Source organism: Zea mays, chromosome 1 (assembly GCF_902167145.1).
Source record: "Zea mays cultivar B73 chromosome 1, Zm-B73-REFERENCE-NAM-5.0, whole genome shotgun sequence".
NCBI lineage: Eukaryota > Viridiplantae > Streptophyta > Magnoliopsida > Poales > Poaceae > Zea > Zea mays.
In genome coordinates, this window is record NC_050096.1 from 83,401,896 (window position 1) to 83,425,535 (window position 23,640).

Consider the following 23,640-nt stretch of genomic DNA (forward strand, 5'->3'; position numbering starts at 1 on the left):
ATTTAAAGCGTCTTAGTAATTTTTATGGACATGCTATTACCAAAAGATAATGTAAGCTGACTTGGATAGCTCTTATGCATGCGTTTTATCCCTTCCATAGAACTTTGTTTGTTTTATTTCCATGAAAAGGTTAACTTGTAATGTTATTTGTATTGTATATCTTGATCTTCTTCTATATTTAAATTTGTAGTAGATCTCTACTATTATAATATGAGAATAATTGTGTGTCCTCCCCTCACGCAGGCGAACGCTACCTCTCCCCTTCACTCTATTTAAAAAAAATGCACGCCAAATTTGTTGTCTACCATTGTACTGTGAAACTGCTTGTGTCACAAGAAGCTTTTAAATATATACTAATAATTTAAAAGCAAAAAAATATAATCATGCTTTATTAAATATTTATTTAAATATAATTTATATGATATATATAAATCGCAGCAACATACAACCAAACTAACTATTATCTTTTATGTATCTTCGGTCAAATCTAGATCGCTATAGATGTGGTGGTGTTTAGCACTTGAGAGCGACAAAAATTATAGCAACGCACTGTTTTTTTTAAATATATGTGCAAGCAAAGAAACCCGTTGAGCGGCCCCAGTCGTCATTGAGTCCAGCAAGAGCAGATCAACCCGACCGCTTTCTCCACCCCCATTGCCCATTTGCCCCCAAGGCCCCAAGCCCCCAACACGGCAACACCGCACCACGACCACGGACTACCGTCTCCTCTCCTTTCCTCTCCTGCAACTGCAAGCGACCACCCCTCCACCCCCATCCACCCACCCGCCCGCCGACGCTTGGATCCCCTCCCTTGTTTGCCGTGTCCCCGCCCAAACCCCGTAGCCGCCGCCACAGCAATCGCTGCCGCCGCCGCTGGAGGCCGGGCCGTGGGGGCTGAAATGAAGGAGGTGGTGCTCCACGTGTATGACGTGACCAACAGTGACTCCGAGAAGACGAACAACACCATCCTCCAGATCAACCGCATCTTCAAGGACCGCATCGGCCTCGGCGGCATCTTCCACAGCGCCGTCCAGGTAGTGGGCCTGGCTCCCCTCTCCCCCTTCCCTCGCCAATCGCTCAGATCCCAGGGACCGACGCTTGCGTGCCGCTTCTCCAGATCCCTAAATCTCACGCCATTTCTTGAACCCCTCAACGCAGGTCTATGGCGAGGACGAGTGGTCGTTCGGGTTCTGCGAGTCCGGCAGCGGCGTGTTTAGTTGCCCCATAGGCAAGAACCCCATGTACACCTACCGGGAGCGCATCGTCCTCGGGGAGACCGAGTGCGGCATCGCCGCCGTTAACCGGATCCTGCGGGAGCTCAGCCGCGAGTGGCCTGGCCACTCGTACGATCTCCTCTCCAGGAATTGTAACCATTTCTGCGACGTGCTCTGCGAGAGGCTCGGCGTCCCCAAGCTCCCAGGTAAGACCACGGAGGGGCATTCCATGGTTTTTCTTTTTCTGAATGGCGACAACCTGTGCAAGGTGCATCTCATAGTGGCATTATGTACAATTCTCGAGTTGAAAACACACGCACTATGTCCTCGAATTGGTAGGAAGATTGCAGGTTCCAATTTACATGGCTATTTACATTCTTGCTAGGAAAAGAATGAACAAACTGAATGAGCGAATGTGTAAACTGAACATTGCTGAAGCATGTGTTTGCTACCGCTGAAGTATTGAGCAATTTAACTGGTGTTATGTGATTATCACACTTGAAGCTTTGATAATAGGGGGTTCATGTATGAAACTCAGTGCTGCTAGCTTTAAGACTCAACTTTGGAGCATAAGACCATGTACAACACAGACGTTTAGCAGGCTCTTAGAGTCAGTTTCATTGTTTTCCTTGTGATTGTGGAACTGAGCACAAGCGCATTGCAGGTGTTGCCCCTTGATGAGTTTTTTGATGGCTGCCTTGAAACTTACATGCTAGGTGGATGTCTCCCAAGAACAGTAATTAGCTCAATTATTACATTACCTCTGCTAAACCGTTTAGTCTGCATTTGAGACAAGGCTCTTTTATGTGTGCTTAATGATTCATGTCCTAATGCGCCAACTTTTGTGACAATTTGAGGAGGTTTAGATTCCTAGGTCAAGTCTTTGCCTGACATTTCTGATCATACAACAACAACAAAACCTTTTAGTGCCAAGCAACATAGGGTAGTCTAGAGTTCAAAGTTCGAAACTGAACAAAAGCCACATATCAAGGTCCAGATACGTGGATAGCTGATTTTGTTTTGCTCCTATTCAAGGCTAACAACATTCATGATCATAATGTTGAATTATTGAATTTTTATCTATGTTGCTAGCACCAGAGGCCTAGCATGATTGTGTTTCTTAGGTTTGAAATGCCATGAACTTACTCTTTTATTCTGTCTAACCTTGCAGGTTGGGTGAATCGCTTTGCCAATGCCGGTGATACTGCTGTGGTTGTTGCTGAGAACACAGCAGTTAAGGTAATTTCAGAATTTGTTGCTGTGATACAATGTGTTATCTCCAATTTGCTTAATCCTAGCATAAAATTTATGATTGCTCCTTGCTTTTTTATTATTTTTCCTAGTCTATCACTCATGTTTTAGACCTCTGTTTTCCCCACCAATGCAAACATCCCTTATATTTGTGTTTGCATTTTTCTTTTGCACGTGTTAGGTTTGGAGCTTTAAATATCGATTATGTGCATAGGGATTTCTGTTTTATCTATACCTTTCTGTTTTATCGTCATTGTTTTCCTTGTGAATTTATGTATTGCAGTTCAGGCAGGCTAAAACAGAAATCGTGAATGCCAGTAGAGTAGCATACAGATTTATGGCAGGCCTGACTTCCAAAAATCAAGCCTCACCTGAGTCTCCGGGTAACAATCAAAACAGAGGCAGCCCTAGTTTCCAGGGAGCTTGGTTCAAGAACATCGTCTCAGCTGGTGCAAAGCCTTCATCGAGTGGATCGACACGCACACATTTTCAGGACGCTGATGATGGAACCCCTTTGCAACATCAAAGTTCAACAGAGCAATCAACACAGTTGTAGTTGCTTCCCAGCATATCAACCAACAATTGAATTGAATCTGTCAATCTGTTGTGTAACATTAGCTAATATCTGTTCGAAACCTGTTGTTAAATTGTATCAGTAGTGTAACAGTTGCTGAGATTTGTTCAAAAACTGCTATTTTGCATTTGTCCGTGAATCAGTTTTTTGCAGCATTGTTGAAGTTGAACGCTCTGATGTCATGCGTAGCTGCTAATCTGTTTTCAAGGTTCTGTTTAGCACATTCTCATGGACTGTTTTTTTTAACCAAACATTGTTTTGAAACAGCTTCATAGGTGAAGCTACCAACAGTTTCATGAGCTTTTTTTTATCAAACTTCAAATTAGCTTCACGTTTCATGACCTGTTTTTTTACACCAAGTATCCTTTTTTTTCATAACATCTTCATTGGTGAATCTCTTTTTTCTATGCTCACAAAGAAATGGAGAGGAGTGAAGCTAGTATGGAGACTTGGAGAGGCACGCTCTTTTTTATACGCTCACTAAGGAATGAAGCTAGAATGTGAGAGGGATAAGAGCCTGTTCGGTTACTACGGAAAGGAATTAATATAAGTATTGATAAACTGGAATGAATCCTGGTTGCATTCCGGAACAGCCGAACATGTCCTAAAGCTAAAAAAATAGCTTTTCATGACTCATTTATTTCCCCACTTTTTTACTTCCCTATCTCATCTATAGGGTGTTGAGTACACTAGAACTAATAGTTAGTTGATACACTTAGTTGAGACAACCAAACAGCCTAATTAATAGTTATGCTATTAATTAATTTTACTAAATTAGCTACTAGTTAGCTAGATATTTGTTAGCTAGTTAATTCTATTAGTAATTTTTAGCCAACTAACTATTAGGTCTAGTGCATTCAAACACTATGTGTACGAAGCTATTGGTCAAATTATTTTGCCGAAGTTTCTCCAAAATAACTATACTTTGTCCAGAAAGCTACTCGCAAAGCTGTTAAAAACATCACTAGTAAAGTTAAGCTGTACCAGGTAAAATTTATCCAAAATAACTCTACTTTGTCCAGAAAGCTACTCGTAAAGCTGTTAAAAAACATCACTAGTAAAGTTAAGCTGTAACAGCTCAAATTTATCTAGAAAGCTACATGAAGCTGTTTTAAAAAAATCAGCTTTACTAATAAAGTAAAATAGCTTTGTTTTACTAAGCTGCACTAGCTTAACCTCATCTAGAAAGCTACTCATGAAGCTGTTTAAAAAAACAACTTTTTTAGTAAAGTAAAATAGCTCAATTAGTAAAGCTAAGCTGTGATAGCTTAGCTTTTTCTGCAAAGCTACTTGTGAAGCTATTTTAAAGCAAACAGCTTCACTAGTAAAGCTTATAGATATCCGTGAAGCTGTTCTAAAAAATTTAAAATAAACAGTTTCACTACTAAAGATGTGTTATTTAGGATTATTGCAAATTGGGTAAAGATCTCTCTGCTTTATTGTTGTTGTGATATCAGCCATGCAAGAGATCGAGATGGCTGGACCAGTGAAAGTGGGGGCAACGAATCCGGATCCTCACTAGTCACTCAGTCGACTGCAAGGAGGCTGATAGGTGGGGTCCCCCGACGAGTGAGAGCAGTCGACTGCCGAGGATCCCAATCCGTAACAATCCACCTGCCATTCTAGTGGTGGTTCATCAACAGTGTAGCTGGTAATCCGATACGTATTTCAGGATACCAGATGGCTCAGGTAACCTCGATTATGAACTTCAAGTCAAAAGAGCATGCCTGGTTGTTAATTGCCATTCGATCATCATCCGCGGTGAAGCTCCAGATCTAGCTTACTTTCAACCAGTGCTCAGACACAAAATGGTACAACAGTAATCTCTAACACAACAGCACTGTGATCTATCCACTGGACCAAAAAGAGACACAAGGGGGAGGCTCATTTACAAGAATGTAATTCAGACAATTTACACGCGGGCCTGCACAGATGGGGAAAAAATGCAACAGGGGTAAGAAGCTTCTGGCTCACTAGATGGAAGTATTCCTCAGATAGTGATGGTAGTGAGGAATACAAGCAGCAACAAAACGCCGATCCCAGTTCTGGAGGGACCTACGGGCGAAGAAAAAAATATGCATGTTAAGTTTGCTAAGGATGGAAACAGTAGATGACATCTCAGAAGCAAATTGTAAATTAAGTACCTGAGCTTTCTGATTTCGGCGAGACAGGCAAAGCAGGCAGCGACATTTCTGAATCCAAAAGAGGATGCCAATGTGATTAGACAAAAACTAGTACTCAACATGTTAAAAATAGTGAGAATCATGTTGTTATTTCGAAAATTGTAGTGTATTGTTTTTGTGACCCAAATTAGAATGCCTGCTCTTACCTGGAGCACAAAGTGACAATGATTGGACAGAAGATGAGGATGGCCATGGTGCTGCAATATTGTCACTCAAATCGCATGTAAAGCTAATGCCTGTAGCGTTGTCAAACACAATATCTGTAGGTAAGCTCCGAAGTAGACAGCCTACAATAGTGAAGATTGGAAATTAGCATCAAGCTATGGAAGTGCATGGATCGAACTAGACAAAGTTGATTCGTTGACGCTGACCTTGCTGTCCAAAATCTGCTTCATTTACATGGTGCCAGGAGAAAAGAAGAGTTAATAAAGGGGTTGCATGATGAATAAAATATTAAGATAAGTAAATAGTGCTTCAGTGCATACCTTGCAAGCTGAAATCTTTCAAATCAATGTCGCAAAGCCCATAAATGTCATCCACCACACCAGCTTTCTGTAACATTGATCCAAACATTGTTGCACAATTAATTGCTTGCAGGTTTGTGACAAATATCTGTTTTTGCCTAGTTCCAATGTAAGAGTGCAATGCTGCGCAGCATGATAACGTTGAAGATGATGCCTTGCCACACGCCTTAACGACTGAAGAAGGTTCATCAAACTCCAGTGGACAAACTACATCATTTAGAACAAGAATCATTCACTTGGTTTTGTGCATGATAACAATGAAACTTACATTACTAGCCATCTAGAGAGTATGACATCACTTACCTTTGTTCACCTTGCAACCAGATAATACTCTGAAAGCACTATTAGCTTCCTCTGATGAAAGCTTCATAGATAACCAGGAATGAACTACCCCTTTACAGTCGCTAACAACATCAATCCCAACAGCACTCCCTGGCATGCTAGAACTTCCGAACATGTTAGCCCCACCAGAGGATATGTGAATAGCTGCTTCTGCTATAGCAGGTTGGCAAACTGGCCTACAACACTCTTTCAGTGGGTCAACATTGCTGCATGCATCTTGGAGTTTACTGATGTTGACTATTTTCTCAAAAGAGCTAATATCCTTCACAGGACAAGAAACATCAGTAAGATTTGATGGCCTCAGAGTACATAACTCAGGGATGTTGGTGTTTGCCCCTTTGCTTGCAAGGATGTTCATAATGTCAGAGAAACAAGCATTTGCTGAAGCCTGGTTGAGAACTAGGGTACCATTTCCACTGCCATATGCAGCTTGGAAAATATTCATCAAGCTATTAACTTGGGGGCAACATATAACATCAGCAACTAGTGGTGCTAACGGAATGGAGCAATCATACGCTGTCTTCTCCATGATATAAGAGAGTGCAGAAAAATTTACATGGCATTTTCCAGTCAAGACTGGATCATAGGATGTGTAATTTGGATACATAGGTGACAGTGGCTCAACAGGGTTAGTATTGTGTGGAAGAACAGAAGGTGAAATCTCTATTGGATCAAAGAGGCCAATTGGTGGATCAGACAGAAGGAATTTATCTTTTGGTTCAAGTGTCGATTTCTGAGACACAACATGCTGGCTTCCACAAAGCCAAACCACAATCAGCACAAGCCAGTGATGCACTGTACCTGCAATGTGATGTTATATTCAGCAAAGCATATCAAAGACAGCAAACAAAGAATGCACTTCAATCACATCACTTTCAGTAGAAACAAAACAAAACATGTAGCATGTCAAGTATTTCCATATCAATCTACAGTAAACTCCATCTTATTTCGTTACAAGGAGTTATTCAAGTAGAATGCCTAGCAACCCAGTCATGACTATATTTGATGAGTATGAGTTACAAGGAATATCACTATTATGTTAATTTGCCAAACCAGCTTGTCCTCCTAAATGTATATCCGTGTTGAACCAGTTCCCAATGCAACATGAAAACAGAGAATTTGTTTAACTATGTCATTGTGAAAATCAACCCCAATTATTAACAGAACATCAATCAATTCCAAATTAATGTGAGTACAAGACTCTAGAACAACATACAGCTAACCACTAGGTTACAATTAAATCACATGTTTAGCATTCAACAAGAATCACCGAAGACAGCATCAAAAATTCGAACAGAAATCTACATTGTATTGTTAACACAATTAAACTTATCTACTTGAACCTCACAAATTTAATTCATATATTCATTGTGAGTAAACTCCAAACACCATAATAGGGAAAAACTACTCACCCTGACCACAAGAACCAGAACTGGATCTGTCCATTTCTTTTAGCCTGAAGATGTATGTGCATACATGAGGCAATGTGTAAAGTCCTCAGTCCAATCACAGGTTTAAGAACTTCAGTCAGGGGATCACAAGAGAGCAACACTGCACTTGGAAGGGGACAAAAATAACCTAGAGATATAAGGTAACAGGATTCCAAATAGCGGCACTAAGCGCACGCTTCAGCGCTAAGCGGACGGGTCACGCTTCGTTTGGGGAATAAGCGGTACTAAAGCGGCGCGCCCGCCTTGGTGGAGCAGCGGCTGCTGGCTCCTGCTGCCCGACGGCCGCACGCGGCGCGCAGTGCAGCCGCCGGAGCCGGACGCCGTCGACTGTCCACCGGAGTAAGAGGGGAGCAGGAGGCGCGCACGTAGAGTCGCCGGCCGGTGTGCGGAGGACCGGAGGCGCAAGGCGATTGGCGCAAGGCGATTGGCGAAAGGAGAGAGGGGGAGCCGCTGACGCCGCCGCCGAATCTGGGACTGCCCCGCCGTCGCTGAGAGCCCGAGCCTGAGCGCCGCCACCGCCGTCGCCTGCGTGCCGAGCGCGAGTCGGAGAGGGAGCGGAAGATGGAGCGCCTGCGCTGCGAGGAAGATGAAGATGGGAGACGAAGAAACGGCGGCGGCTGTCGCCTGTCGGGCTGTGTCACTGTGTGCCTTCGCTGGAGCAGTGAAAAGGCTAGGGTAAAGAAACGTGTGGGTGTGGTGGAACGTAGGTTTGTCCTGAATTAATGGCTTTTAGATGGGCCACTAAATAAAGAAAAAGCCCATATTGTTCGTTTCTTTTCTATTTATTTTTCTTTCTAAACCTTTTGATAAATAAACACATAATTTAATGTATGTCAGATGTTTTGAGTTTTGTGTTAGAGTGTAGTATGAGTATGTTTGGGGTTCAATTACGTAGCTAAGTGGCCTGTAAGATAATGGTTAGAACTCATTTGTGGCTCTGGACGTTCTTTTGTAAATACAAACATCGCAAGAGGAAATTGTGAAAACCTCGTGTCTCATCTCACGTATGAGAACAAAGAGAGACATCTAAGGGTGTGTTTGGTTTGGCTTTTGGCTTTGGCTTTTGCCCCCTAAAAGTCAAAAGTCAACCAAAGGGCTGGATCTAGGAAGCAGCTTTTTCTAAAAGCCGACTTTCTCATATTGCAAAACTGAAAGCACCCCTGTACCTGCTTTTAGTGGCTTTTGGATGGAATTGTGAAAAGATATATCGAAGAACTTTTAACGACTTTTAGTGGTTTCCACCAAATGATTTTTAGCTTTTTAACAGCACACAGCCTACAGCAGCTTTTTCCACAGCTCACAGCCCACAGCAACTTTTTCCGCAGCCACAGCCCAACCAAACAGACCCTAAGACTAACTCCAACGGAGCAGCCAAACGGCCAGCCAAAGCCAATATGGCTGTCGTGGTGCTACTGTAGCGCCTAGAAACAGGTTCCAACAACACAGCCAAAAGGAGCAGCTATTTTAGAGGGGATGAGAGAGAAAAGCTAGATTGGCTGGTTCAGAGCCGGCAGCCATTTTCTCCCCTTCATCTCTGACAATCCGGACCCACTTCTGAGGCTTCTGGCCACTCGCCCTGGGAACCAGCTATTTTAGCTGCTCCGTTGGATACGACGGACGTATGGATGGCCAGCTAAATTACTGTGGCAAGCCAACAGCCTGAATGTCTGTCCGTTTTGGCTAGTGTCTGTTGGAGACAGCCTAATGCTTGATACATTTAGGCTATCTATTTCCAACAGTTTATCCTCTTTCTTATTCATTATTTTAAACTTCACTTTATAAACATGGACATCTACAGTTACATATCCCTATTTTACACTACTGCTTATACTGCTCCCCACTTCCATCTCCCATTTGTTTTCGATTCATTTGTAGTCTCTTAGGCTACGTTTGGTTGCGGGACAGCCAGGACAGGGATGTCCCCTGGTGTCCTCTCTCGCCCCTCTAATTTTGAGGGATAACTGGGACAACACTGAGATAGTCTTGTCCTAGCCATTGACTCTAAACCAAACAACCTTATTTCAAGGATCATCCCATCCCGTCCCATCCTGTCACTGCAACCAAACACATTGCTCTACACTTTCATCTCTTATTTGTATGGCGAGACCAACATTTCCAGTTTTTGCCATATTATAAAACGATTGAGTATGTTTAGGAACTTTTAAGCACACTTAAGCTCTAGATGGTGGGTCATCGCTCGCTAGCGCTTAATGTTTTCTTTAACCTTAATAAACAAAATGGATGGTAATGCACAAGGCGGGAAAATAATCTCAACCAAGTATGGCCAATAACAATGTTTTTTTGAGCCTAACTAACCATATAATAATCATATATTTTGTCACATGATTATTCACTTCAAGATCAACTCACCGAAAAATCTGGTAGGAATAAATTGTGTGCCGTTGTGTTATTTCCAGAATTAAATATGCAGACGCTGCTTTCTGTTGTAACTCAAAAATAATTTGAGCTGAAACAATGCCATGGAGATTAAACAGAGGTTTGTAACCTATGTATCCAAATTTACTTTGTTCATAATAGGAGGTACATTTTCGGGACTAAGGTAGCATAGCAATATATTGGGTGCACACATGTACAATGAACAACATGCAGAGAAAATCAAATTTATTAGGCGTAATACACAAACAATTTGTAATTACATCAGATCCAACTACAAATACCCAAATAGATTAAGTTAGGATTCGAGTGTTTGGTTTCGCACAATAAAAAAGGAAAGGTAGATGTGAGCATAGGGTTTTGGTCACTCGTGAAGGGCTCGGCGAAAACCTGACGAAGGAACTAAGGCTAGACTTAAGCACTTCGAGTAGGGCGGCAATGACAATCACCTAGTAGTGCCACGAGTGGATGGGAGCGCAGGAGTGGACGGGAAAAGAAAAGTAGACGGTGAATGGAGGTGGCATTTGGACTTGAGCTGAAATAGCAAAGGGAAATATTAAGGGTTAGTTTGGAAACTCAAATTCTTTTGGGATCCCTATATTTTCATAGGATGAGCAATCTCAGGGGTGTTATTTAAATAAGGCGTTTAGTTATTTATAAAAAGTTTTATTTCTCTCGGTTTCACTCCCCCTTGCTTCCAAACTAGCTCTAATGAGTTCTATGAGCTTGGGTTATAGATTGAAAAAATAGTAGTTATAGTTTATTCTGATATCTAGCGGTATTGGTTCACGATCAGGGACACAAGATGTACATAACTATACATTGCAAAGAAAAGTACTTTATATTTTAGAATTTGAAAAAATAAATTTAAAAAGTAATGTTTTATATCTTTAACTTTAGTACTACGTGACCATACAGATGATAGCTCATGACCTATGTAGTTCCATCTCATCTAGTTTTATGAGCCACCATGTCTCATCTTTTTCTAGTGCTCCTATGTGCCCAGTGACCCTGGGCGCCTACCCGAACTATGATGCAAATTGCATCCTTAGGTTTCTATTACAACATATGCACTAAATATATGATTTAATTGGCTCAATGAGATTTGCTCAGGCTATGATCAAGTGTTGGGTCTGCTGCTGGATTCAGCAACAACAACATTATTCTTACTAGGGATGGTAACATTTATAGATTACTCGTGTGTCCACGGGCACAAAACGTATAGAGTGATGGTGTGTTCACAGGCGAGGGTACGAGTTTGAATCTATATCCAACAGATTTACTCTCGCTAGCATGAAAAAGTCTCACTCATGCTCATACACCTGCAAAATCGTTATACACACACTCGAAGTCTGTATGGTTTCTTATTGCTTATATTGTATCAGTGTATCACATCATATGTTATTGCTTGTTAATTTGTCACTTAGAAACATTATTCTTCTACTTTTAATATTTTAGTTTGTATTGTGTTCAAAAATTAGTTTGTTGTAGAAATATATTGATTTTGTATTATGAGTTGGTCTACTAATTATTCTATATGTGGGCATGGGGTGTGCTTGTGGGGTTTATAGGCCCACGAGTGACGGGTGATATGGCATATTGTGCCCATTCTAGATGGAGGGTACGTGCACGAGTTTGACATTTGTTTTGTGGGTGCGGGTTTAGAGACTATTTGCTCGTGGGTTTTGTACCTATTGCCATCCTTAGTTCTCACAACTGTGCCCCACTAACCCAAGCCCCACCACCCTATCGTGTGATAAAAGTCCTACTTTGATTTGAGTGATAAAAATAGTTAGACAAATGAGTTTTTATGGGAGATGAATATATAATTAGTCCACAAGCTAGTTGGTCAATATGATGGCCATGAAATAGATATGATATATGCATGTGATGAGTAGCTTAGCTAGTAAAATCAGACGACGATGATAAAAAAGATGAAGATGATTATGGGTCACTGGAGCTTCAAGTGAGTTCACAAAAAAGCACTATGGGTTGACAAACTAGTTTTTTAGTTGGTGTATAAATAGAGGGCGTGTCTAGGATTGTCACATCTCTTAAGACCCTATGCACCAGACATGATACTCAAAGAGGTTGCAAATGCAATTAAGTCGGGTTATAATGCACTTAACATGTCTGGTGTAACACTAGTGCTAACACTGTATACCCCAAGATCAATGATCAACAAGAGTTAGTCCAACGACTGGTACACATGAAACACTCCTCAAACAAGTCTAGTGCACACACCAGAGTATTCGGTGCCCTTTTAGAAAGTCTGGTTTATTCCAATGGCTAGTTTGAACATTGGGGGCTATATAGCCCCAACCAACCATTTGAGATGTATAGGGGCTAAGAAACAATAATAGAGATTTGAAACTCCATTTATATAGCTCTAGACACCCAAGTGCTCAAAGAATGGCTTGGTGGTTAGCGTAGGTGCTTTGCAAAGTGCTTAGGGTAGTTAGACCACTATTGTAGCACTTGCTCTAGGTTAATCCCTAGTTGTTAGAAGTGAGGTTAGACACCATCAGCCCCTAGATGCTTGTGTGAACCATTGTAATAGTTGTATCAGGAGAGGCTATAGTCTTGCGAGATCACATCAGTTGCACTTGAGGCGTGGCCACCACCATGTTCTTGATAGGACAAGGCCTATGGCGTTCAACCAAAAGCTTGATAGTAGAGATGGTGGGGAGCATGCTAGAGAGGCTAGAACTGGAGCACCATTTGCACATGGAAAATCCCTAGGCTATCTATAGAGTTACCTGACTAGGAGTTTGGCCCTTGCATTGGCTTTCCTTGTGTGGGGCTCCAACAAGGACTATTAAGAAGCTTGTGCAGTTCTTGATACCTAAATAAAAATACTAGCGCATCAATGAGAGTTTGTATCTCTATCGCACCTAAGCTCCCACATTTATATTATCGCCTTTGGTTGTATGCTTTATCTTATTAGCTTAGTTATAGGCAAGTGTTTAAGTCTAGAACCTAGGTTGCAGAACTTCTTTTGTATCAAAGATAGCAACACTTACTCAAAACCATAGTTGCACATATGAACGCTTGGTTATCTCCATATGTTTTGATTAAGGTAACAATAAAGGTTATAAATTAGAGCGAAAATAGATTGCTTAATTCAGTCCCTCTTAGGCGTTACTGCTCCTAACACCCTACCACGTACGTCTAACCGAGTAACCGTCATGGGTTGTGCTAGGTCTGAGGGCCCCAACATTCGCTAGGGGTTGACCTAGAGGCCTAAGTCCGCGGGTGTTCATGGGAGGTCCCCAACCCATCGGGAAGGGGGGGGGGCTCCCGAGATTTATTGGGAGCACTTAGTTTCCTCTAGGGTCCTAAACATTCATGGTTAAGCCACACAAACTACACAAAGTCCAAGTCTGAGATTACAAGGAACTTATCGACTAAGCCTAGGTGGTCAAGTGATTTTAATCCTGCAAATGATGGCATATGTATTATTTTTTATGAAAATAAGGGTTAGGCTAATGATACTTGCCTTTAAAGGGGTTGGGCTATTACTCTAGTTACCCCTATAGTTTCCCCTAGGACACCTTGTAATGGAGGCGAATAAGTCCCTAAGACGAGGATAAAAATATATAGTTTACATATATGGTATTGGATACTTAATTATGTTTGAAATCTTCACAACAATCATATGCTCTTTTCCCTATCAATGCTCAAAGTAGAAAATTTCTCATCATTTAGGGCCATGTGCGTGAGTTAGTCTAAAACTTTTATTGTTTCTAAAGATTGTATTAAGTGTGGATAAGATTTATTGGTGTGTTATGTGATTTTGACCGAGTCACACCTGTACCAAGTGCTACCTCTAGGGAACATCGTTAATCTGAGGGGGTTGATGACATGTATACCCTAGGACATTACCTATGCACCCTAGCTAGGCCATTTTGTATGATTATCAATATTCTAGTTATGCATGCAAACTATGCCAATTACAACAATATATAAACTAACAAAAGGATAGTCTCTTTCTGATAAGCATAGGCCACAGTCGAAACGACTTATAACCAACATTATATTATATCGGTAATAAAAAAGATTATATATTGAATTACTAACCTTAGGGGCAAGATGAGTGACAAGGGGCGGTAATGTTGTCCAAAACCATTAAGGATGAAACTTATGTAGGTGCTTTATATTTAATGGGTTGGGTAATGGTGTGCCATATTTTGTTTCTAGTCTTATGTTGTTATGCATCATGGTTTGTAGATATCATTAACCCAGTAGGTTCCCTCCCATGTAGGGGATAGTTGATTCATACTAGCTCAATTGAGGATGCATTAGAGGATGAGACTTCTTTATCAAGGGTTCGTGGCTTGACATGGCATAGATGATGTCAGTGCAAGGTTTGTTGGCAATCCACGACATATAGGAGAGCACATCATCTCCATTTATGACAAGGTCTAGATCCTCAATGTGCACTTGCTCCCACAAAACATCTTAATATGCTAGTAACATATGTCCTTGTTGTGGTGAGTCTCTACTTGATGGTTGGTACACTAACTAGCATCACAATACTAGACCTATACTTGGGTGCTACAAGAACCACGATGCGCTCCAACTAGCCATGATTTCATTGTAGTTTATTTTCACGATCTCCCTGTTGGAATGAGCACAAGAGTCTCTTAAAATTGCTTGATCAAAGCTGACAGTATTCACCAATAGCCGCTCAATGATCCACAGTTGCTCCAAGCAATTTATGGTGTGTTTGGTTTGTGGAGTCACTCTATGCTTCATGAGGTGATGCATCATAAGTTCATTCCATCAATTTTGGTGGAATCAACCCACTCCTCATGTATATACTAATTATTAGCTTATGAGGAATGGAGTGGTGATAGATCAACCCATTCTATTCCACAAACCAAATAAAAAAGTGAGGAGTGAGAAGAAGATGGATCACTTCATTCCTCAAACCAAACACACTATTAGGTGACAACAACCACCAAGAGTAATAATGAAACCACAACCCAATCAGTCACTAGTGTCACTAGGTATAAGAACTCAATGCAAATACACTAGAATCACTCCTAGTCTCAATTTGGATGAAGCACTAGATAGAGAAATGACTGGTAGGTGTTTGTAGAAGCTCACAGGGGTGTATGACCAGTTAGAGAGTGAAGAGAGATGGCCACAACCCAGCCACCATCTATTTATAACACCTTCAAGCGAAACTAGATGTTGGGCTGCTTATTTGGTTGAACATGTGACCATGGATCCTCAATTGTCCATCGGATTAGGAGCACCAAAGTAAGTGCTATGGATAAATATCCTATAGCCTATACTCTGGTGCCCTGCTCGCTCAATCTGATGCCATGTTGCACGCATGTTGTCAGATAGAAATAGTTGTTGGTTGAGGTTGGCTAGTGTAATGCATACTCTGATGCATTTGAATCAATGACCATCATAACTCATTCAGATGGAACACAAAGAGGTTCTAGAGCCACACTTTGGTGATCATATTGTACCAGCGGTCTACATAGAACCAATTTGATACTACATTTGAAAGTCCCTTGTGTTGACAGGTGGGGATATCTAAGTGAAAACACGCTTATATGCGCTAATGTCTCTCAATCCAATGCCATCGGATCAAGGGAAACCACTCTGATGCTTACACAAAGCCTGTCTAAAGAGGGTTTCGTCAAATCAGATTGTGTTGGTGCTGAGAATAAGTGTGTTAGATGCCTAACCATAGGTTTAGTTAGCACATTGTTGCACTCTACATAGCTTATATTCAATTGCACCCCTTTAACACAATCTGATGGTGCATTAGAGAGCATTTTGAGCTTAGTTTGATCCAAAATGTGCCAAATCCAAATATGTTTCCAATACGTGTGTAAATGAGTTAGAATTTTCACAAAGTTTTCAAAGTTTTTTCAGGTTCTCACCAGGTCAAAAGCATATGTGATGAATTGATCCACCTATTGCCACTTAGATAATTATTTTGGATTTATAGTTCCCCTCTTAATAGTATGACTATCTATCTTAAACCGGATCATAAACTCTATGGCAAATTAACTAGCAAAACAAAACACCCTATATTATACATTCGCCTTGATCCATAGGTTTTCATTTTTGTTTTTCTTCTTTTCCAAATGTTGAGCACTTGATCAAGTTGTGCCCATCACCATCACTTTTATGAGTGCCATCCTTGCTCAACCTTGATGTGGACATAACCTATCTCAATCACAACACTAGAGTGTAGATAGACCACTTGTTACCTCAATTAGGAAAACTAGACATATGGCTTTCACTGCTCATCTCCCTCTAGCGATCTAAATAATTTCACCATGTTGTGTCAAATGTATTATGTTTAGGACACTAGAATTTTGGTGCTATGTGAATAGGGATGGCAATGTGTCAGGTTCGGGTCGGGTGGAGCAAACACCCGCCCGCGATCGCACCCGTGAAGACTACCAAAACCCGCCCACGATCGAACTCGCGGGTGCAATTCCAAACCCGAACCCATCGGGTTTCGGGTCACCCGCGGGTTTTACTGAGTGTACACTTTAACAATAATTTAGCAATAAGCAATTAAGTAGCAACAATAGTTGAGTTATATGTTCGGATTTTAAACCTTTTCACGTTGAGCAGCAACAAAACATTTCATGAATCATTAGCCAAGTTACTTATTCAAAATAATTACTATTGTATCTTAATTTTTTTTTGTGCAAAATAAAGAATAAACCAAATTTTGGGTCGGGTGCGGGGTCACCCACGAGTTGAAATAGAAACCTACACCCATGAAACTTTGGGTTGGGTGCGGATTGCGTCCTCAAGTTAAAATCTTCACACGTACCCACACCCGTCGGGTCAGGTACCCATCGTGTTTCGGTTTGCGAGTTAAAATTGTCATCCCTATCTGTGAATATAAGGTTGATAAGTGCCCTTATTGTTTGGGTTTGTGATGGGTGATTGTCATCAAAGTAGAACCTTGGTTACGTGTGTACTAACCCGAGCATGAGTTTGTGGAACATTTATCTTCGCTTGCGGTCCGTAGGTGCAGAGTCCAAAGACAGTGGTCGACGGTGAAGGTCATGTGGATTTGTGTCGATGGATCAGAATTGGTGAATAACGAGTGTTGAGTCTTAACTAAGGGATTAGAGAAGCCGGATGACCAACTGCGGTGGCTGACACCTAGAGACATCAATAGGCACAAGGACATGGTGGAGAAGATCATGTCGTTGACGAGGTTGAAGACTTGCATGACACATGTCTAAGATGTGGGAGACGCGTATGGAGACCTCACGCCCTAGCATACAGGTGAAAGGGAAATAGGCTTACACCTTTTCCTAAATGATTTTGGTGGTTGAATTGCCCAACACAAATAATTGAACTAACTAAGTTAGCTCTAGATTATAAGTTTTACAGTTGCCAAAGGTTCAACACAAACCAATAAAAGTCCAAGAAAGGGTTCAAATAAAAAGAGCAAAAGACAACCCAAAGGCAGCCCTGGTCTGGCGCACCGGACTGTCCGATGTGCCACCGGACAGTGTCCGGTGAACCAGGGAGTTCCACTCCAAACTTGCCACCTTCTGGAATTCGAGGAGGCCGCTCCGCTATAATTCACCGGACTGTCCGGTGTAGCACCAGATTGTCCGGTGTGCCAAGCGGAGCAACGGTCGTCCACGCCAACGGTCGTCTGTAGAGGAACAGTAAAACGCTACAGTGCACGTCTGCGCGTGCAGAAGTCAGAATAGGCGCCAGAAGGCGCACCGGATAGTGAACAGGACCTGTCCAGTGCACCACTGGACTGTCCGGTGGCCCAGTTGTTAGAAGCTCCAACGGTCGGAACCCAACAGCCTGGTGACGTGGCTGGCGCACCGGACCGTGTCCGGTGGCGCACCGGACTATCCGGTGCGCCATACGACAGAAGCCCTCACCAACGGTTATTTCTTTGTTGATTTGTTTTCCCTCTCTTTCGGACTCAAATTTAACTCTAACGCTAACCCCAACTTGTAGTTGTGCTTAAACTTTATAAATTTCAGATTTGCCTATTCACCCCCTCTAGGTGACTTTTAATTGGTATCAGAGCCCGGTACTTTATTAGAGCCTAACCGCTCGAAGTGATGTCGGGAGCATCCGCCATGAGGGAGATCGGGACCGGCGACAAGTCCGCAAGCTCGGGGAGAACACACTCAAGGGAGTCCGCCCACAAGCACAAGGAGGAATCCTCTTCCTCCATCAAGTCCCAACGGAAGGGTGACAAGAAGAAGAAGATGAATAAGGTGGTCTACTACGAGACCGACTCTTCGTCACCCTCCACCTCCGGCTCGGAATCAGCATCCGCCACTTCTAAGCGCCATGAGCGCAAGAAGTATAGTAAGATGCCCCTTCGCTACCCTCGTATTTCAAAACGCACTCCATTACTTTCTGTCCCATTAGGCAAGCCACCTATGTTTGATGGTGAAGATTATTCTATGTGGAGTGATAAAATGAGGCATCACCTAACCTCACTCCACAAAAGTATATGGGATATTGTTGAGTATGGAGTGCAGGTACCAAAGAAAGGGGACAAGGATTATGATTCAGAGGAGGTCGAACAAATCCAACACTTCAACTCCCAAGCCACTACTATACTCCTCGCCTCTCTAAGTCGAGAGGAGTATAATAAGGTACAAGGGTTGAAGAGTGCAAAGGAGATTTGGGACGTGCTCAAGACCGCGCATGAAGGAGACGAGGTGACCAAGATCACCAAGAGGGAAATGATCGAGGGGGAGCTCGGTCGCTTTATGCTCAACCAAGGGGAGGAGCCATAAGCCATGTACAACCGGCTCAAAACCTTGGTGAACTAAGTGCGCAACCTCGGGATCACCAAATGGGATGACCATGAAATGGTCAAGGTTATTCTTAGATCACTCGTTTTTCTTAATCCTACACAAGTTCAATTAATTTGTGGTGATCCAAGATATAAACTATTGTCTCCCGAGGAAGTGATAGGAAAATTTGTGAGCTTTGAATTGATGATCAAAGGCTCCAAGAAAATCATCGAGCAAGGCGCCTCCTCCACACCCGAAATGTAACCCGTCGCATTCAAGCAACGGAGGAAAAGAAAGAAGAGTCTACATCAAGTAGACTCCCCATCGACGCCTCCAAGCTCGACAACGAGGAGATGGCGCTCATCATCAAGAGCTTCCACCAAATCCTCAAGCAAAGGAGGGGGAAGGATTACAAACCCCGCTCCAAGAAGGTTTGCTACAAATGTGGTAAGCCCGGTCATTTTATCGCTAAATGTCCTTTGTTTAGTGATAGTGACAGGGATAACGACAAGAGGGGAAAGAAGAAAGAAAATAAGTATTACAAGAAGAAGGGCGACGATGCCCAGGTTTGCCGGGAGTGGGACTCCGACGAGAGCTCCACCGACGAGGACGCCACAAACATCGCCGTCAACAAGGGTCTTCTCTTCCCCAACATCGGCCACAAGTGCCTCATGGAAAAGGTCGGCAAAAAGAAGGTAAAAGCTAGAGCCTTCACTAAATATACAACATCTAGTGATGAGGCTAGCTCTAGTGATGATGAGGATGATTTGATCACCCTTTTTGCCAACTTAAACATGCAACAAAAAGAGAAATTAAATGAATTGATTAGTGCTATTCATGAGAAGGATGAACTCTTGGATAACCAAGAGGACTTCCTTATTAAGGAAAACAAAAAGCATGTTAAGGTTAAAAATGCTTATGCTCTAGAGGTAGAAAAATGTGAAAATTTAACTAGTGAGCTAAGCACTTGCCATGACACTATTTCTAGCCTTAGAAATGAACATGCCAAATTAATTGCTAAGGTTGAGAAATCAAATGTTTGTGATGATTCAATTGTTAATCTTAGAAATGATAATGCTAGTTTAGTTGCTAAGATTGACAAATTGAATGCATCTCTTTCTAGTCTTAAGTTTGAAAATGAAAAATTAATTACTAAGGCTAAAGATTTAAATGTTTGCAATGATGCTATTACCAATCTTAGAGATGAGAATGCTATTTTACGTGCTAAGATTGTTGAATTAAATGATTGCAAACCCTCTACATCTACGATTGATCATGTTTCTATTTGCACTAGATGTAGAGATGTTAATGTAGATGCTATTCATGATCACCTTTCTTTAATTAAACAACAAAATGATCATATAGCTACATTAACTGCTAAAATCAATGAGCATGACTTAGAAAATGAAAAATTTTAATTTGCTAGAAGCATGCTCTATAGTGGGAGATGCCCTGGCATTAAGGATGGCATCGGCTTCCAACAGGGAGACAATGTCAAGCTTAATGCCCCTTCTAAAAGATTATCTAACTTTGTTAAGGGCAAGGCTCACATGGTTCAGGATAACGAGGGTTACATTTTATACCCTGTCGGTTATCCCGAACACAAAATTAGGAGAATTCACTCTAGGAAGTCTCACTCTGGCTCTCATCATGCTTTTATGTATAAGAGTGAGGCATCTAGTTCTAGGCAATCAACCCATGCTAAATTGCCTAAGAAGAAAACTCCAATTGCATCAAATAAACCTAATATTTCATTTAAGACTTTTGATGCATCATATGTTTTAACTAACAAATCAGGCAAAGTAGTTGCCAAATATGTTGGAGGCAAACACAAGGGGTCAAAGACTTGTGTTTGGGTACCCAAGGTGCTTGTTTCTAATGTCAAAGGACCCAAGACCGTTTGGGTACCTAAGAACAAGGCCTAAATTTGTTTTGTAGGTTTATGCATCCGGGGGCTCAAGTTGGATCATCGATAGCGGGTGCACAAACCACATGACTGGGGAGAAAATAATGTTCTCCTCCTATGAGAAAAACCATGATCCCCAAAGAGCTATCACATTCGGGGATGGAAATCAAGGTTTGGTCAAAGGACTTGGTAAAATTGCTATATCTCCTGACCATTCTATTTCCAATGTTTTTCTTGTAGATTCTTTAGATTACAATTTGCTTTTTGTTTCTCAATTATGCAAAATGGGTTACAACTGTCTTTTTACGGATATAGGTGTTACTGTCTTTAGAAGAAGTGATGATTCAGTAGCATTTAAGGGAGTGTTAGAGGGTCAGCTATACTTAGTTGATTTTAATAGAGCCAAACTCAACACTTGCTTAATTGCTAAGACTAACATGGGTTGGCTCTGGCACCGCCGACTAGCCCATGTTGAGATGAAGAATCTTCATAAGCTTCTAAAGGGAGAGCACATTTTGGGACTAACCAATGTTCATTTTGAGAAATACAGGGTTTGTAGCGCATGTCAAGCAGGAAAGCAAGTTGGTGTTCATCATCCACACAAGAACATCATGACGACCGACATGCCGCTTGAGCTACTCCACATGGACCTATTCGGCCCGATAGCTTACATAAGCATCGGCGCGAGTAAGTATTGTCTTGTAATTGTGGATGATTATTCTCGCTTCACTTGGGTGTTCTTTTTGCAGGAAAAATCACAAACCCAAGAGACCTTAAAGGGATTCTTGAAACAGGCTCAAAATGAGTTCGGATTGAGAATCAAAAAGATAAGAAGCGACAACGGGACAGAGTTCAAGAACTCACAAATAGAAGGCTTCCTTGAGGATAAGGGCATCAAGCATGAGTTCTCTTCTCCCTACACGCCACAACAAAATGGTGTAGTGGAGAGGAAGAATAGAACTCTACTTGACATGGCGAGGACCATGCTTGATGAGTACAAGACTTCGGACCGGTTTTGGGCGGAAGCAATCAACACCGCTTGCTACGCCATCAACCGCCTCTACCTTCACCGAATCCTCAAGAAGACATCTTATGAACTCCTAACCGGTAAAAAGCCCAATGTTTCATATTTTAGAGTCTTTGGTAGCAAATGCTTTATTCTTGTTAAAAGAGGTAGAAAATCTAAATTTGCTCCTAAGGTTGTAGAAGGTTTTTTACTTGGTTATGATTCAAACACAAGGGCATGTAGAGTCTTTTAACAAGTCCACTGGACTAGTTGAAGTTTCTTGTAACATTGTGTTTGATGAGACTAACGGCTCTCAAGTAGAGCAAGTTGATCTTGATGAGCTAGATGATGAAGAGGCTCCATGCGTCGCGCTAAGGAACATGTCCATTGGGGATGTGTGTCCTAAGAAATTCGAAGAGCCTCCACATGCACAAGATCAACCATCATCTTCAAATCAAGCATCTCCACCAACTCAAAATGAGGACCAAGCTCAAGAGGATGAAAATGAAGATCAAGAAGATGAGCCACCTCAAGAGGAGGACAATGATCAAGGGGGAGATGCCAATAATCAAGACAAGGAAGATGATGACGGTCCAAGACCGCCACACCCAAGAGTCCACCAAGCAATACAACGAGATCACCCCGTGAACACCATCCTCGGCGATATTCATAAGGGGGTATATTGTCGCAGGTCATTGTTGCGCGCAATTGCTTTGGATGAGGCAAACCCTTAGGGACTATGGTTACAAATTAACCAAAGTTCCTCTTCTATGTGATAATGAGAGTGCAATCTGCATGGCGGATAATCCCGTTGAGCACAGCCACACTAAGCATATAGCCATTCGGTATCACTTTTTGAGGGATCACCAACAAAGGGGGATATCGAGATTGCATATGTTAGCACCAAAGAACAATTAGCCGATATCTTTACTAAGCCACTAGATGAGAAAACTTTTACCAAACTTAGGTATGAGCTAAATATTCTTGATTCTAGGAATTTTGTTTGATATTTTGCACACATAGCTCATTTATATACCTTGATTATATATCTTTCATGTGCTATGACTAATGTGGTTTTCAAGTGTATTTCATGCTAAGTCATAGATTGAAAGGGAAATGGAGTCTTCGGCGAAGACAAGGCTTCCACTCCACTCCGTCGAATTATTCATCATTTGTCGGCGCTCCGCACCGCTCTCCAATTTGGTATAATCTTCACGCATACATTACTTACCAAAGGGGAGAAAGTATAAGGGCTTATATTTCACTCACTAGTATTCGTTTTTGGTGATTCATGCCAAAGGGGGAGAAAGTATTAGCCCAAAGCAAAAGGACCGCACCACCACCAATTTCAAAAATGTAGTCTTTCAAATTTGTATTAAAAGAAGGTTTTTCAATTAGTATCTTATTTTTGATAGAAATTTCAAAATTGTTATAACTCCTTTCAAAATTAATATCTAAAACCCTATTGAACACTAAGAGGAGAATTTTATTAAGGGGGAGTTTTGTTTAGTCAAAGGAAAAGCATTTGAAACAAGGGGAGAAAATTTCAAAACGTGAAAATGCTTCTTAAAATCTTATTAATTTACCTTTGACTATTTGCAAAAAGACTTTGAACAGAATTTCCAAAAGAATTTGCAAAAACAAAACAATTGGTGCAAGCGTGGTCCAAAATGTTAAATATGAAGAAAGCATCCATGCATATCCTATGAGAATATATATTGGTTTAATTCCAAGTAACCTTTGCACTTACCTTATGCAAACTAGTTCAATTCTGCACTTATATATTTGCTTTGGTTTGTGTTGGCATCAATCACCAAAAAGGGGGAGATTGAAAGGGAAATAGGCTTACACCTTTTCCTAAATGATTTTGGTGGTTGAATTGCCCAACACAAATAATTGAACTAACTAAGTTTGCTCTAGATTATAAGTTTTACAGGTGCCAAAGGTTCAACACAAACCAATAAAAAGTCCAAGAAAGGGTTCAAATAAAAAGAGCAAAAGACAACCCAAAGGCAGCC

At 41.5% G+C, this 23,640-nt stretch overlaps 2 protein-coding genes and 1 pseudogene across 3 annotated transcripts; 1 reads left to right on the forward strand and 2 right to left on the reverse strand.

Moving 5' to 3' along the window:
* The first annotated feature begins 647 nt into the window (after positions 1–647).
* On the forward strand, positions 648–3,325 carry LOC100276728 (uncharacterized). The gene is made up of 4 exons (NM_001150446.2): positions 648–1,034; positions 1,159–1,420; positions 2,386–2,453; positions 2,749–3,325. Exons 1-4 carry the CDS (start codon positions 900–902, stop codon positions 3,019–3,021), a joined length of 738 nt encoding a protein of 245 aa, NP_001143918.1. The 5' UTR covers positions 648–899; the 3' UTR covers positions 3,022–3,325.
* Positions 3,326–4,743: 1,418 nt separating this feature from the next.
* On the reverse strand, positions 4,744–8,383 carry LOC103637510 (uncharacterized). Of its 2 annotated transcripts, none has more exons than XM_008659683.4 (7): positions 7,501–8,383; positions 6,050–6,889; positions 5,708–5,953; positions 5,594–5,611; positions 5,369–5,509; positions 5,184–5,231; positions 4,744–5,094 (listed from the first exon to the last, which is right to left on the reverse strand). In XM_008659683.4, the coding sequence occupies exons 1-7, from the start codon at positions 7,532–7,534 to the stop codon at positions 5,030–5,032; spliced, it is 1,392 nt and encodes a 463-aa protein (XP_008657905.1). In that variant the 5' UTR covers positions 7,535–8,383; the 3' UTR covers positions 4,744–5,029. The 2 variants fall into 2 exon arrangements, with proteins under 2 accessions (XP_008657905.1, XP_008657911.1); XM_008659689.3 differs by having other exon boundaries at positions 5,594–5,608; positions 7,501–8,234.
* LOC118473061 (uncharacterized) overlaps positions 7,723–23,640 on the reverse strand; it is a 98,204-nt pseudogene continuing 82,286 nt past the window's right edge.